Raw genomic sequence first — 16,899 nt, 5'->3', positions numbered from 1 at the left:
ACTGTATCTCTAGTGCTAAGAATAGTCCCTGGCAAATAACAGGTACTCAATACATATCTGTCATAAGAATAAGTAAACCAGGGCCTCCCTGGTGGTGCAAGGGGTTAAGCACCGCACTGTGAAGCAATCCGCAGCCTCTATAGCATGAGTTCGATCCCTGGCCGGCCAGGGAGCAACCCACATGGTGAAGCAGACCTCTCCTGTCTTGCCCGCTGCTCCCCACAGCAATGTATTTCAGTCAGTCTGCCTGTTCTGTTCCCCGCTCTATCTTTGGAGAATCCTCTCAACCTCCATCCCCCACCCCCGCCCCTGCATCTCTGGCCCCAGCTCTTGTATGCATGAATGGATAAATCTTTGAAAAAGAAAAATAAGTAAACCAAGACATGCTCCAGATGCCACTCATGAAAAAATCTTATGAAAGAGTGACCAATTGTAGCAAATGATAAATCAAAAAAGATGAGAACAGGGAGTTGACCACTCGATAAAACAACGTGGGGTCACTGGTGATGCTGACAAGAGCAGTTATGGTGAAACTGCCAAGACTGAATGGGAGAGAAAAGGAACTGAACATGTTGAGTACAAAGTGCTCTCAAATATTCTCTCTTAACACAAGACTACTGCATGGTACCACTTCCCAGAATGGTACACCTTCACTCATTTCTTCTGATGACTAATTCTCCTCGTTTCCCATAAAGACACAGCTTCGGTATATTCTACAGGAAACATCACTGTTATGTCCCCAAGGACATACCAGAGGATAAATGCACCAGTGCTCTCCCCAGTGTACAGACTATGTCTTTAAATTCTGATTATACTAAGGCAGGGACCCTCGTACAAAGCAGGTACTCAATAAATACTTCTTTCATAAGTGAAAGAACAGTAAGTTCTTAATAGTTTCTAAGAATTTATTATTCCATGTTTCCTTTTCTATCCAAAATATAACATTGTGTCAATTATCTCCATAGTCAATACAAGACATTATAAAATAATAAAGGAAAACATTATCATGAAAAATCTTAAAATTTGGCTTCACCCTAAATAAAATATATTTAATGTATACTTGAGCCATTACTCTAGATAATTCTGATCTATCCTTGATTTATATCCTTTAAATTATATAGTATTTGAAAAATAAAGAATAATCCAGACACAAAATCTTACTGAATAGAATTATTAGTCTGTGAAAGTTAAGTTTACTTAATTCTAATTAAACACTGAGACATTTTTTTTAAATCTTTATGTGGTCTAATGCTTTCTAAAGTATTGCTTCTAGATATTTCACAATGCTTAAGAAAATTCTGGCATCAAGTTTGAGGGTTTATAGCCATTACTCAAACTGTTAAAAGAGTTCTAGTCACACATCTTTTGGGATACAGACTGGCAATGAACTTCCCAAAGAGAATCATCTGAGGCGGTTTCTTAAAAAACAGATTACTGGATTCTGACCCCATTGGCATCTCATTGAGGACGCCTCAGGAAAAGGGTAGAAACTGGCATAAAGCGCCTTAAATGATTTTCATGAGCAGTCAGGTTTGCAAAATATTTACCATATATCTGGAAATATTAAGGAGATAAGAAGACAACTACAAGCAACACAGATAAGACATGCCAGGTGGCACCACCACTGGCATACTAGATGGCAGCAACATGACAGGAGAACTGGTGAACAGCACAATGGGAGACTGGTCATGAGCCAGTCTGTACAACCCAGATAGCACTTGTCTTTTCAAAGCCTAAGCCTAACCACAGCGACCTGCTCATTCTGGAATAGCCTTAGCCCCAGATTAAATCATTTCTACCAATTAGGCTTTATCTAAGTGTTAAGCAAATATGGAAAGCAAGACAGTGGATTAAAACAGCATGGACTTTTTATGATCAAGGCTAACATTACAGCAACACTGTTTTCCACCATGCACCACATTTAGAAATATTCCGTTTTCCACCGTGGCATCAGTAGAAATTTTACTGGAGTAGTTTCTATACCTAAACCTCAAACTTTGAATTGGTAAAAATAAATGGAAAGGTATGAACATTTGGCTCATCTATTTCACAAACAGGAATGCTGTCATTATTGTGTGAAAAACTATCGGGAGCCCTTTGATTTCTAAATTATAGTCAGTGCTGTATTAAATTCGTGCCACCAATTCAAAGATGGTGTATGTTTCAGATTTCACCACCCCAATGAAAATTTTCAGGAAACCTTTTCAATGTTGTAAATTATGTTAAAGCTGAATCATTTGCATAAAAGCATAAACATACATTCAATTATAGCAAAAATTTGAGTAATTTATCATTTTGATATTTACAGTAGTGTATGGGTTGTGCAATTATAATACCAAAAAAAAATTGGTATTATAATACAAAAAGAAGGCAGAAACATTACTTTCCTTACAGTTCACTGAAAGATAATTATAAAAATTCAAGCATTAAAGTTTCTAATTACTACTGCAAGAATAAATGAAGTATAATTACCCCCACGAAATAAATCGTATCTAGTTTCGGAAGGCCTTAGTATCATACCACCCTTAACTGCCAAGGAGTAAAAACAAAGGACATTAGCCTACTCCACCTGCTGAATTCAACCTAATAAAATAAATATGTGGAGGAAGACTTCAGGCAAGGCTGCTCTACCAGGTGAAGCTGCTATATCCCCGGTGCTGCTGAAGATCTAACACACAGGAAAGAAACTGGAAAGGATTTGGGGAGAAAAAGACAAAAGAACCGGGCTAAATTCTCTTGCAATGAATAACAACAGAAAATATAAACACTGCTTGTTGGGTTTTTGAATCACTAAGTTGTACAATTATAACAGGTGTGTAATTTTGATCCATCACAAAAAGAATCCTAACTTGAGAAAACCTTGAGACAACTTTTCAGCTTTCTTTGCCAAGTAATGTATTAACTACAATCTGGAAAAACTCCAGTGTGTCAAAAACCAAATGAAAACAAAACACCACCTCATTCCCTATTCCACAATCTCAATTTCTGCTTTCCTCATCTTTACTCCATCTCCCGCCCTCCCTTTAGTTTATCCTCGGCCGCCTTTCCTCTCTAATAGATCACACAAGTGCAAAAACGCAAAACAGAACAACTCTTATTCTCGCTTACATCAAACGAAGACAATCCTGTGGAACACAAATAAGGGAATAAAACTGAGTAACCAAATCTAATCATAGAATCTCTGTAAAAAACCCCAGAAGCAGCCTACAAACATATTGGCGAAATGTTTTAAAATACATTCTCCAGTCAAGGACAAAAAAAGCTGTGCTTGAGTCAGTAACCAATGGCTTGGAATACTTTCTCCACCTTTTAACTTTATTTGCTACAAAAGTTCTGCTGAGACACTGATTGAAAATCACATTTCAAATACATTACTCACCAAAGAAATACACACAAGCGCTGGCATCAACTTTAAGACACGCTACCCAACGAAAAATGAAAACGCAAAACCACACCAAACCCATGTGATTTAAGTAAGAAACACAAAAGTAAACTTATCTTCACGACGGGGTAATCGCCTTCAGTTAAAACCTCCCCCCAAACTATCTTCAGGGGTGCAAATTTTGAGGTTCAAGACGTTGCCTGAAGGTTGTCGGGGTTTCTTTCCACCGGCTGTTAACAGCAGGCGGTGAACCCCGAACTAGTGCTGGGCCAGAGCGGCGCGCCCTCCAGGATGCCGCCGGGGCGCGCTCCCCGGGACCGGCCTGGGGTGCCTGTACTTCCACCGGTTGTCAATTAGCTCCAGGATGTCCCCGAGGCCCTTTCAACACCTGCTTTAATAAGAAATCTCTGAGGGTACAGACGGCGCTGACGGCTCCACAGTCAGCTTCGGGGGCACTTTCCATCTTGGGGATGGAGGGAGACGGTGATCCAGCCCGAAAGCCCAAGCCGCGCGGACCTGGGGTCACGCACTGCCCGCGGGAAAGACTCCCCGGGGCCAGGACGCGACAAGGGGTGACCCGGGCGGGATGGGCAGCGGCCCGGCGCGGGGCGCTCAGCGGCGAGGCTCCCCGCAGGGGCGGTCCCCGCACCCCGCGCGCCCCGCGCGCCCCGCGCACCCCGGCGCGCGTACCTGATGATGTCGTCGCTGTGGCCGCGGTAGAACTTCTGCCGGTGCTCGCGCGGGCTGTACACCACGCCGACGCCCGCCACGAAGTACACGATCTCCTTGGCCGCCGTGTAGTAGAGGTTGTTGCGGCACTGGTGGCCCCGGTAGCCGTACACCCACTCGAGCCGCAGGTGGCAGCTCGGGGCGCTCCGGGCCGCCATGTCGGGGCGCCCACCCGCCGCGCCCGCGCGGGCCCGCGGCGCCGGGGGCGGCGGCCGGGGGAGAAGCCCCCGCGCGGGCGGCCGGGACTCGCCGCCTGCCGCGTCCTCTACGCCGCGCCCGGCAGGGGCATGTCGCTGCCTCGCGCCGCCGCCGCCTCAGCCCACGGGCGGGAGGACAGCCCGGGCCGCGCGGAGCATGCCGAGGCCCGCGGGCGCCGCCGGCCGTCAAGTGGGGTGTCGCGCGCGCCCTTCGCCCGCCCGGGCTCGCCGCGTCTCCTCAGCCCGCAGCGCCCAGGCCGGCCGCGGAGCGAGGGCCCGCCTCCCGCCGCCCGCCTCCCGCCGGCCGCCGCCCGCCTCCACTCCGCCGTCGCCGCCCGCGCGCCGCGCGCCCCGCTCCCCGCCCGGGTCACCTGCGGCGCTCGTGCCTCGCCGCGGCCCCGGCGCCCGAGCTGCGCAGGCCCGCGCCGCGCGCCCCCGAGCCGAGCCGAGCCGAGCCGAGCCGAGCCGAGCGGCGAGCGCGCGACCTCGTGCGGCCCCGCCCCCGCCGCCGCAGGCCCCCCCCCGCCGCCGCAGGCCCCGCCCCGCCGCCGCAGGCCCCGCCCCCTCTGCGGGCACCGTACACGACTCGCTCCAGCGCGGCGGTCCTTTCGCAGCGACTGGGCCCGCCGCCTCCCGCCGCCCGCGCCAGCGGCCCCGGCTACGCGCGCGCGCGCGGGGACGCCGAACCCTCACGACGCCGCCCAGCCCGGGGCCGACCCTTCGCTGCTGGGGGTCCTCGCGCGGGGAGCGCCCGCTGTCTTGCCTGGCCCTGGAGCGGGTCAAGGCAACATTTATGCTGCGCTCCTTCTCCCCTCCTGAGTGTGTGTGTGTGTGTGTGTGTGTGTGTGTGTGTGTGTTCTTACTGCTGCACACCGCTTACTGTATCAGACTGGGGGGAGAAACCTGACTTCCGTGTATATTGTACTCTGTAGGTGACCTCCAAACTCCAAGTAGACTTTAAATGATAAAATGTCGCGCGCCAGCGATGAATTCTGAACAAATAACAATGATCCCTGCAATTGGTATTTTGGATATCAGTACTAACTCCTGATACTTCTTGCAGCGGTGAAGATGACTTCAGAGTTGGGGTCCTTGAGAATGTGCTTGAAAACGAAATACTGGGAGCAATGAATTCCTGTCAGTTCCCCACTCAGTTTTTAAAGTGCCCCCTATAGGGTCACCACCAAAATTTACCAAGCATGTTAAAATTATTTGAAACCTGTAATTTAAAAGGCTTTAAGTACAGGGTGATAGCCCTAAGGTTTACAAGACATACAACTCATGCTAATATGAACCCCCTCTGTCAAAAACGCACTGTTGTGGTTTCCCTAGGAACTGTCAAAACTTGGAACTCTGACAAAAGCCAGGATATATCAGCATCCTTTTAAGTTAGGGTACCCATAGACTGGAATGGATGTTACCCAATCTAGTACTGCCACCAAGATGGAAATTACCAACTTGAGATAAGAAAATATCTTTTCAATTCTGGTGATGACCTGTAGACAACATGCAGGGAAGAAGGGTCAACTTAGAGGAAGAAATTTGCACAAGTGTTATGAAAACTAAACTCTGAAAGAGTGAGCAGATTTGGTGAACTCTACCATGAAGACAAAGTAGAAATCAATCCACCACCGAGATTCACAGTCAGTTGCCCGGCAATGTAATTAGTGATGAACTCTTAAAGTTAGGAAAAACTAAGTGTATAAAATTTCCTTGATTAAAAACTCTCAGACATCCTCAGGTTTATCATTTTTGCTGCAATAGCAATAAGCTATTGCTCTTATAATGAAAAGGGTGTTTGTTCTAATTTCCAGGGACAGCCAAGAATTAGAAGGGGGTGGTGAGATTGGGAGAAATACACCCCAGTCCCACTTCACCTTTGGCTCAGGATAACAAGAATCTCAGCACAAAGTAAAGGTAATGCCGACTGAGTTCTGGAACCTGCTAGAAAGTGAGAACTCAGGCCTAAGACTTGTCTCTGATGCTATAAAAAGTTCTCGGGTTCACTGCACAAAGACATACAATTACCTTCTCCTGTATTTATTTTTTGCTCTTAAATAAGAATATGTTTGTTAAGTCTGTTGTGAATCCCTTGAAAACCCTGGGTAAGAAATAGAAAAAGTTGTTGAGTATTTAAATTTAAGCAGTGAATTTAGGAAAGGTTAAATATTTTGCTGCTGTACATTTGCAGTGCATTAACCACTGATTACATGTAAATTCTATGAGATGAAAAGAATAAGAAATACTTTCTCTGTGTTTCAGATTTTTCGGTGTAATATCTTATGGATCCCATGATACATATTGAAGTACTTATATTAATAGAAGATTTAAATTATTTATTTTTCCATTACCATATTTTCCATTATGATTTTTAATGACCCAAGGGGGGAGTGTGAAGCAAAAACATTCTTAATTAAACCATCCTCAGCTGACAATTCAAAAGAGAAGGTACAGGCACAAAGATGAGTGAAACAATGAAACATTCATGAATACTGGGGGACAAAGACAAACCTGATTAGTACTTACCTCTACAACATGAGATAATCCTGTATTACAACGTCATATCAGAAAGCCTAATCAAGCTTTTATTGCTAGAAAAGTGTCCGCTACCTGGATCCTTTGAAAGCAACACTTGCAAGAATGTGTTCTGGGGGAAAGACCCCCGGAATTTTGCATATCAAGTGCACATATGTGAGACAAATATAAGCTACCATCATCTCTGGTCATCTATTTCCTAAAGTCTGAGTTCCTAGGATGAAGTTTTATATTCTGGATATTTGCCAAATTTGTAAAAGTCAAGCAAATAATCTGTTGACTTCTGATTTAAGCTACCCTCAAGTCTACAAAAGAAACACAAGGCAAACCACATAAAACCTAACAGCCAAAAGTCAGGACATTAATTCTAGCTAGCTAATTCAATTTGTGAATTATAATGATATTTTATTTATTTTTTTAAAGATTTATTTATTTTTTTATACAAGCACTGGTTACAGTCAGAAGCACGGAAGGGTGAGAGGATTCACCAGAGCGGGGAACAGAACTGGCAGACTGACAAAACACACTGCTGAGAGTAGTAGCGGGTGGCAGGAGAGGTCTGCGCGCCATGTGGATCCTCGCCGGTGGCCGGGGATCGAAGTGGTGCTGCAGAGGCTAAGGGAAGCTTCACAACGCAGCCCAGTGCTCAACCGATGCACCACCAGGGGAGGCCCTATAATGATATTTTAATAAGCTGTCCATAAAAATATTTCTGTAACCATACCTTTAATTTTCTTTTCCCTCCACCAAAACACGCCTGCCCACAACCCATCTGCCTCCCTCTCCTATACCCCCCACCCTTCTCCCTATCACTGCCTCCCCCCACCCCCCCAGTAACCACATACCTTTAATTAACCTGCCTTATGTGAAGACTTACAGTGCCTGGCACAACAGTAGATGTTCCATACATATTTGTTAGCTGTTTAATGTAAAAGAGAATACTCATGTAGTCTCAGTACGATTCCTTTTAGTTTTATCCTGAGAGCTGAAACTTTTGAAAACTTGAACCTTTTCTAAACTTGAACCTTTCTTAGTTAGGACTTCTTTGGTTGTATGACAGAAACCCATTCAAAATGTTTTAAGATAGGGCCTCCCCGGTGGCGCAGCAGTTGAGCGCTGGGTTGCGAAACTGCCCACAGCCTCTGCAGCACCGGTTCGATCCCCGGCTGCTCCCTGGCCACCAGAGGAGGGTCCCATCTCCTGCCGCCCGCTGCTCCCCTCAGCAGCGTACTTCGGTCCTTCTGCCTGCTCTGCTCCCCGCTCTGACTCTGGTGAATTCTCTCACCCTCCCGCGCCTCTGACTGTACCCAGTGCTTGTATAAATAAATCTTAAAAAAAATGTTTTAAGATAAAATGGAAATTTTGGTTGCAATTGTATGGGGAATATAAAAATAAAAATAAAAAAAGATAAAAAGGAAATTTAATTTTTTCCTTCCTTCTGTCTTTCCTCCTTCCTTCCTTATTTATTGATTGGTTTACATTGTATGTGATTGAAAGTCGTAGACTCGCACATCTTCAGATGCATGTCCTCACCCCACACCCACACCAAGACACCCACAGTTCCCCATAGTCCATTTCATCCCCTCTTCACTATCATTTCCCCTCTCCCTCTTTTGTAGCCTCGATTCCACTGTCAGATTTCTAGGGTTTGTTACTGGTTTGGTTTTATCTGACCCTTTATTTTGTTTTTCCATATTCCACATATAAATGAAACTATCCCATTTTTGTCTTTCTCCTTCTGACTTGGATTAGTATCCCCTCCAGTTCCATCCATGTTGTCACAAATGGCAAGAGTTCATTTTTTAAAATAGCTGAGTAGTGCTCGCTTTGGCAGCACATATACTAAAATTGGAACGATACAGAGAAGATTAGCATGGCCCCTGCGCAAGGATGACACGCAAATTCGTGAATCATCCCATATTTTTAGAGCTTCCATATGATCCAGCAATTCCACTCCTAGGTATTTACCCAAAGGACACAGAAACATCAATTCCAAAGAGCACCTGCACCCCTATGTTTACAGCAGCACTGTTTACAATAGCTAAGCTTTGGAAACAACCCAAATGCCCAAAAATAGATGACTGGATCAAGAAGATGTGGTATTTATACACCGTGGAATATTACTCAGCATTCAAAAAAGATAAACACATGCAATTTGCAGCAACATGGATGGACCTGGAAGGGATCATGCTCAGCGAAATAAGCCAGAAAGAAAAAGAAAAATACCGGATGGTCTCACTCATAGCAGGAATCCAGAAAACTTAAATAAGGGACCAGGAAAATGAATAACTATAAGAAAGTGAAAATCAAAATCAACAAACAACTATGAACCAGAGACACTCAATGGGGGGTGGGGGGCGGGGAGGGGAGAGATTGGGGTCAAAAGAAGGGGATTGCAATTGTATGGGGAATACAAAAATAAAATTTATTTAAAAAAAAATATAGTAATGCAACAAAAATAAATAAATAAATAAAATAGCTGAGTAGTATTCCTTTGTGTGTGTGTGTGTGTCTGTGTGATTGTGTACCACATTTTTCTAATCCACTCCTCTGTCCTGAGACACTTAGGCTGCTTCCATATCTAAGCTAGTATAAATCATGCTGCAATAAACATATATATCCCTTGAATATATATATATATACACCCTATATATATAGGGTGTATATATATATATATCCCTTTGAATTAGTATTTTGATTTCTTTGTGTAGATACCTAGGAGTGGAACTGCTGGACCATATGGTAGCTCTATTCTTAATATTTTGAGAAATCTCCGTAGTATTTTCCATGGTGGCTGGACCAATCTACATTCCCATCAACAGTGTACTACTTTCCTTTTCTCCATATCTTTATCAGCACTTGTTCTGTCATTTTGACAGGTGTGAGATGGTTATCTCCTTGTAGTTTTGATTTGCATTTCCTTGACGGTAAGTGACATTGAACTTCTTTTTCATGTGTCTGTTGGACATCTATATGTCTTCTTTGGAAAAGCATTTATTTAGCTCTTCTGTCGTTTTTTATTGGGCTATTCTTTCCTTTTTGTTGAGTTGTATGAGTGCTTAGTAAATCTTGGATATTAGCCCCTTGTCAGATGAATGGTGTGTGAATATTTTTTTCCATTCAGGTGTCTTTTTGTTTTACTTACTGATATTTTTGTTGTTGTTGTATAAAGCTTTTTAGCTTGATACAGTATGATTTATTTATATTTAATTTTCTTTCTTGCCTTTGGAGACAACTGCACAAAGACACCACTGAGCGCAATATTATGGAGCACTTAACCTATGTTTTCTTCAATGTATTTAATCCATTTTGTGTTAGTGTTTGTGTTAGGTGTGAGATGGTGATCATGTGGCTTTCCTGTTTTTACCAATGTCATTTTTTGAAGAGACACTTTTTTCTCCAGTGTATACATTTGGCTCCTCTGTCATAGATTAATATCCATAGATGTGTGGTTTATATCTGGACTGTCAATTCTATTCCATTGGTTTGTCTGTCTTTTTTTTGGGTTCCAGTACTATATTGTTTTGATTATTATAGCTTTGTAGTATAATTTGAAATCTGGGTGTGTAGTGCCACCACTCTTCCTCTTTTTTTGGTCAGAATTGTTTTGGCTATTTGAGGCCTTTTGTTGTTCTGTATACATATCAGAAATGTTTGGTCAATTTCTTTGAAGAATGTCTTTGGAGCCTTGACAGGGATTGTGTTCAATCTGTACATTGCTTTGGATGAGATGAATGTTTTAACAATGTTAATTCTTCCAGTCTATGAGCAGGGAACATCTTTCAGTTTCTTGTGTCTTCTATTTCTTTTACCAATGTAAAAAAGGGGAGCTTCAATGCCTCATGGGACTGAAAAGCCCAAGAACTGCTATCTATGTGCTTGGATGATAGGACTTGAGTTATACCATCAGCATTAACTCAGATCTACATTTTTGGGGTTAATTTCATTGCCAGGCAAATGAAATAGCTATGAGCTTCTTGAGTTCTACATGTTATTCTTTTAACAAACCCTATGCAAAGCGCTTTTTGAAGCAGTTCCCACTGGAACTCCTAGACTTCTGCCCCTTTGACTCTGATTGGCTGAATTGAAATATGTGCCCACCCTTGGATCCACATGGTATAGTGCTGGGTTTACTAAAACCACAGCAAGGGAAGAAGAAGAGGGAGGAGTCTCCCAAGAATTGCTGAAGTGGCAGCATTAACAGAATAAGAAGAAATGGAGGCCAGCATTTGCTACCAAGGCTGACTTGGATGCTTTGTCATTCCCTGTCTATTTACATGACCAAATATACTTGAAATTTAAATTTTTTAAAGAGTGCTTGAAAAAATAAATGGGACTGCATCCAATGAAGAAGCTTCTGTACAATGAAATAAACATTAAAATAAAAAGACATCCTACTGAATGGGGGAAAATATTTACACATCTTCTATCCAAAAAAGGGGTCAATATCCAAGAAATATAAAGAACTCAAGCAACTCAACAACAAAAAGGCAAATTACCCAATCAAAAAAATGGGCAATTGTGAATAGATACTCAGACACATACAATGAAACATGCAGATAACCCGTAGGCACATCAAAAAAAAATGCTCATCGTCACTTATTATTTTAAAAAATGCAAATCAAATCTACAATGAATTGTCACCTCACACTAGTGAGAATGGCTTTTATCAAGAAGGCCAGAAACAAGTGTTGGTGAGAGTGTGGGGGAACAAAAGAACACTCAGACATTGTTGGTGGGAATGTAAGCTGGTCCAACATTTTTAGAGAAAATAGTATGGAGTTTTTGGAAAAAAATTAAAAATAGAACTACCATATAATCCAGCAATTTTACTGCTGGGTGTCTGTCCAAAGACTATAAAAGATTCATTCACTCCTATGTTCATTGCAGCAATATTTGCAATTGGAAACAATCAAAATGCCCAAAGACATATGATTAGATAAAGAGGTAACATATACACAATGGAATACTACTCCGCTGTTAAAATGAAAGATGAAATCTTGTGATTTCTGACAACATGAATGGGATAAGTTTTCAGTTAGCAATAATCGCGCCTCGGATAAACCATTGGCTATGATACTGCCACTGCATAAAGCTCTCTGATAACATGAATGGAACTGGAGGCAATTGTGCTAAGAAAAATAAGTCAGAAGCAGAAATACAGCCAATGATTTAACTTCTACCTGGAATATAATGGAACAAAGCAAAAGAACAGTCAAAAGCAAACCCTTAGATTCTGACTGCAGAACTGAAGTCAACAGAGGTGGGAGGAATGGTAGCAAAAGGTGGAGGGGGTCCAGTGAACTTCGGTGGAGGGTTATTCATATTTTGTTAGTGGGTAGGCATGTTGTAGTAAAGTAGGTTTGAAGAGGTGTGAACTTGTATTCCTAAAACATATACTGTGTTGCAAACCTGTGTTACCTCAAAAAAAAAAAATTGAAGGTATTTGCTAAATAAATGTAGCCGTAAGACAAGAGTTCTAACCAATTGCTACCCAAAGACCCTCCTATGAAAAAAATCTAAAGCTAACCCTAGATGCCAGTCCTGCAAAAACAAACTGATGTTCTCTGCCAGTAAATATATTTCCAAAGGCCTATTAGAGTCCACCTAAACCTTAAAAAACTGATATATCATTCAAACAACAGGTATCTCAAGACGTGTTATCTTCTAAACATCTGTACACCTCACTGTCTTCTTTCTGAATTAACAACACTAGTATTCCCCTAGTTAGGCAGGTCCAAAATTGAGGCTGTTTTTTGGTTCCTGATGTTTCTCACTTCCCATATTCAATTACCACTTCCTTTGGACTCTAAAATATTCTAAAAATATCCCTATACTCAATCTTCCTTTGTACATCCACAGCCTTCAATCTCTATTGCCACAGTTCAGTTCAAGTTTAAGTTCTAGTTCTAATGATCTTTTAGTTCAGGTCAAGTTCAAATGATCTTTTCCCTATACAAATTATATTTCTGATCATTCCACTCCCCTGTTTGAAGAAAATTTTAAATAAATAATGTAGCAACAAGTATCTTAAGCCTTGAAATATTTTTCTCCCTTGACTCATTTCTCATCTAGTTAGCTGTGATAATTATAGATATGCAGATTAAATTTCATGTACCAAAATGTTTATCACAGCTTAAGTTAGACCCATAGAAATATGGCAACTTAAATGTCCAACTATAGAGAAATCTTTAATTGATTCAGTCCATATAAAAAATATTATGAAGTCATTAAATTAGGCTTTCAAATCAATTTTGGCAACACTGGAAATTCCCCACAATAGAATATAAAATTATTTTTAAAGTCAGAATATGAAAAAATGTGTTACAGAATGAGCTAGTTATGAAATATATTAAAGACAGGAACAAAAAATACCAAAATGTTAACAGTTTTGTAATATGATGGGTAAGTTTTAACACTTTCATGGGGATGTTTTTAAGTTCTTTAAAAATACACATATAATGAGATGAGAAAAATTTATTTCTCAGAATTCCTCATGGGAAGGGAATTATATTTGGAAAAAAAAATACCCAAATGGGTGCTTGGCACAGAAGATGAAATCTGAAAGCACCCAAATGTAGGCAGAACGCTTCTGCATGAAAAATGAGAAAGAATTTGTTGTTTCATGAAGATGAGAGAGGAATGAAGTCAAGAGATGGAAGAGTTGCAAATTTTGCCATGTAATTCTCTCCAAAAACCTCTCAAATCTTAAGATTCTTAACTCCCGTTTTTTAAATGGAAACTGGAGAAACAGGGCTCTCCTGTTAAGTTGATGTAGTAGAAGACAGCATCCCTCAATGAAATTCGTAAAGTTGTTGGGGAGGGACCAGGGAGGCCCCAGATTCTAACAGTGGTGAATTTGGGGTTTAAGCCATTTCCAAATGATAGGAAAGTCTCAACTGACATGTCAACTACACGCACTTTAAACTAGCTCTGCTGTCCAACCATACTAAATTCTGATCTTTCCTAAAATTAAACAAGCCTTTTCAGAACTCCATTCACATGCATGCCATTCGTGTTGTGCTATAACTTCAATCATCCACTATCAGCCTGACAAAGTCCTGTTGAACTGTTGAGATCCAGCTCAAATGTACCACCATGTTATAGGTTGGATCATGTCCTCCTTTAAAATTATATGTTGTAAGTCCTAGTCCCCAGTACATTAAAATGTGACCTTATTTGGAAATAGGGTCTTTGCAGATGTAAGTAGTTAAAATTAAGTCATATTGGAATAGAGTGGGCCCTAATTAGAAAGATTGGCATCCACATAGAAAGGGGAGATCTGGAAACAGACACCACACAGGGGAAATATCATGTATGCATGAAGGCAGAAAGTTACATGGCAAGGAATGCCAAGGACTGCCATAAACACCGGAGGCCAGGAGAAAGGAGTGTGTAGGGGCAGGAATGGACCACAGTGCAGGTTTTCTGATCCCATGAAGACTGGGTGAAGGAGGAGTCAGAGTCCTCAGTGGTTTTGCAGGCTTTTATTGGGATTACCAGGTACACGGCAGGCAGGGGTGCTGGGGGGCTGGGAGGCTGGCAGTCCTCCCAGCCCCCAGCAAATCCACACCCTCTCTGGGCTCTCTGGCGTTCTCTGCTTCTGCTTCTTTGCTTCTCTCTTGGCTTCTCTTTCGGCTTCTGCTGGCGTCCCCGTGATGCTGCCCTTAAAAGCACAGTCTTAGCCCAGGTGAATCCCATCTACCTATGCCCACACCCTATTCCAGGTGCCCGCCATCAGGCATGCATTCAGGACCTCAAGGATCCATCATCTATCCTGATGGCGGGAGGGCAGAAAAGCCTGACATTTTCTTTACCCTACAGAGTGCAACAGATCCATACCTCAGAGCCCTCAAAGGGAACTAATAGTGTTGACACTTAGATCTCAAATTTTTTACCTTCAGAACTGTGTGAAGTAAATTTATTTTGTATAAGCCACTCAGTTTGAGATATGTTGTTACAGTAGACTCGGCAACAAATACAGGCTTCTTCTCTGTAGTTTGCTATTGACATCCCCACCCACACTCTTCAGAATGAATCAGCTTTCATTGAAGCCCCTGGAGCACTTTATACAACCATACATAACTCTATAGTAGCACTCCTCATATTGAACTTTAGGAAATTATTTATGCTTCCAGAATGTGTGTTTTGAAGGGCGTGTGTTTATTTGTTTTTTGTTTTAGAATCTATTGTCCTCTTTTTAAAAAACAAAGTAGCACTGCATTATGACATTACCTAAGTTTCAGGTATACTTACTACACTGGATTCACTGTTAAAAGTCCAATTCTATCCTTTTCCACACCATTGTCCTGTTTGTCACCATTTACCCACCCACTCTTTCCCCCTTTCCTTCTGATAACCACTAATTGGTCTTATAGTCCAAAATCTTATTTTTGTTTTATTTAATTCATCTGTTTGTTTCCTCAATATACTTACTACATATCAGTGAAATCATAGTTTCACTATGAAAATCAAAATTTATCCTTTTTTTTAATTGAGCAAATATTCTTTTTTTTTTTTTAAAGATCTATTTATTCATGCATACACGAACCGGTGAGACAGAGCGGGGAACAGAACAGGTAGACTGATTGAAACACACTGCTAAGGGGAGCAGTGGGCCATGTGGGATTCTCACTGGCTGGCCGGGATCGAACCTGTGCTGCAGAGGCTGCGGACAGCTTCACAGCGCTGCGCTTAACTGATTGCGCCACCAGGGGAGGCCCCAAATTTATCTTCTTCTGTCTGATTTATCTCACTAAGCTTACTAACTATTCTGTAGTTTTATCCATGTTGTAGTAAATGGCAGGATTTCATTTTTTTTATATAACTGAATAGTATTCCATTGAACATAGTCCTCTTTTTTATTTAGCTGCTGTTTTAGCTTGGATTCTTAAGAAAACTGAACCCAAGGCAATGATTAAGGCATTGCCATTCCAGTTGGGAAGGAAAAACCAGGGGCAGTGAGTTTAAGAAAAGCTACGAAGCAATGTGGAATGATTTACTGCCTGGCTACCACCTTATAAGAAGTCTTCAAAGTCAGGGCTGGCCATACATCTACTTTGCACTTAGGATTTTCATCTATGGGCTGCAAGGATAAGTTATGGTCAGGAACTGACCATGGGAAGGAGGGAAGAGGGAGAATTTATTTGTCCAGCTCCCTCCTGTCTCCTCTTTCTCACAGTTCAAGTTCATTGCACCACAAATTGGAGTTGATATCCATACTTGCAGGTTGCATCAGCCAGATTCGTCTGTGATCTCTGGGCCACCAGCTCCCTGAGCTCCAGTTCCCACAGGGTAATACAAAGAGGGTCAGATGGTAACTATACACACACAGAGTTGCATTGCAGGAGAGGAATGTCAACCAAGGTCAGGGAACCTAAGTCTTTTATATTGGGCAGTGAGCGGTCTGACCCTTGTTCTAAAGGGATATATCATTTCTATTCTACTGGACAATAAATAAGCATGCCCTTTGTTCCTATCTTTATCTTCCAAGGCTGTTCACTGCACATATATTCTTGAGAAGGTAATCTTGAACAAGCACAGTCAGTGCTTCTGCCAACCAGATATGCAGAAACGCAAGCGATGCAAGGAGCCTTGTCTCTTAACACAGGTCCAGCATGCATCAGCCAAGTGCTTATTTCCCGATAGGAACCCAGTTGTGATCAACCTGTAAAATTTTACTGCTGCAGCAACTGAGAATATTGACTTAAGCAGATAATGCAACATAATGCTGTCAAAGATAAACAATGCTGTACACTAAAGTGGTTAAGGACAAATTTAATCAGTAATTCTGTGGCAACAGGGAGTAGAACTCAACTTCACCAAAACAAAGCAGGAGAGACTTTTGAAAGGCTGGGTGCACTAAGGGAAGGCACTGCAAAGTGTTAAGGGGGTGTTAGTCATGTGACTTCACCTGAATTTGTTAATTGAAGATTGTTAGGAGGAGAAGAGATTATTATGGCAAGAAGCAAGTGGTACAAATTGAAGCAAGGAAGCCATGAGCGTTCTCTCCCTGGGTTTTTATTTTATTTATGTGACTCCACATGAAATACATTT

General features: G+C 42.1%; 1 protein-coding gene and 2 non-coding genes across 7 annotated transcripts in view; 1 reads left to right on the top strand and 2 right to left on the bottom strand.

The window, feature by feature from the left end:
- The window catches only part of EML5 (EMAP like 5), a 126,885-nt gene extending 122,262 nt beyond the window's left edge, over nt 1–4,623 (bottom strand). For 3 of the 5 annotated variants that reach the window (XM_054691758.1, XM_037503740.2, XM_037503741.2), the window contains exon 1: nt 4,073–4,623. In XM_054691758.1, the coding sequence (XP_054547733.1) occupies nt 4,073–4,269 (197 nt within the window). In that variant the 5' untranslated portion in view covers nt 4,270–4,623. The remainder of the gene's footprint in view (nt 1–4,072) is intronic. The other 2 variants (XM_054691764.1, XM_054691766.1) reach the window with 1 other exon arrangement.
- Nucleotides 4,624–8,661: 4,038 nt separating this feature from the next.
- On the top strand, nt 8,662–8,768 carry LOC119239707 (U6 spliceosomal RNA). Its single transcript, XR_005123973.1, has one exon. It is a non-coding gene; the product is annotated as a U6 spliceosomal RNA (small nuclear RNA).
- A 3,038-nt stretch (nt 8,769–11,806) lies between these two features.
- Nucleotides 11,807–11,940, bottom strand: LOC119239698 (U4 spliceosomal RNA). The gene has a single exon (XR_008550972.1). It is a non-coding gene; the product is annotated as a U4 spliceosomal RNA (small nuclear RNA).
- Nucleotides 11,941–16,899: the final 4,959 nt, after the last annotated feature.

Source organism: Talpa occidentalis, unplaced genomic scaffold (assembly GCF_014898055.3).
Source record: "Talpa occidentalis isolate TD23 unplaced genomic scaffold, MPIMG_talOcc4v2.1 talOcc4.11, whole genome shotgun sequence".
NCBI classification, from domain to species: domain Eukaryota; kingdom Metazoa; phylum Chordata; class Mammalia; order Eulipotyphla; family Talpidae; genus Talpa; species Talpa occidentalis.
This window is presented reverse-complemented; position numbering and strand designations above follow the sequence as displayed.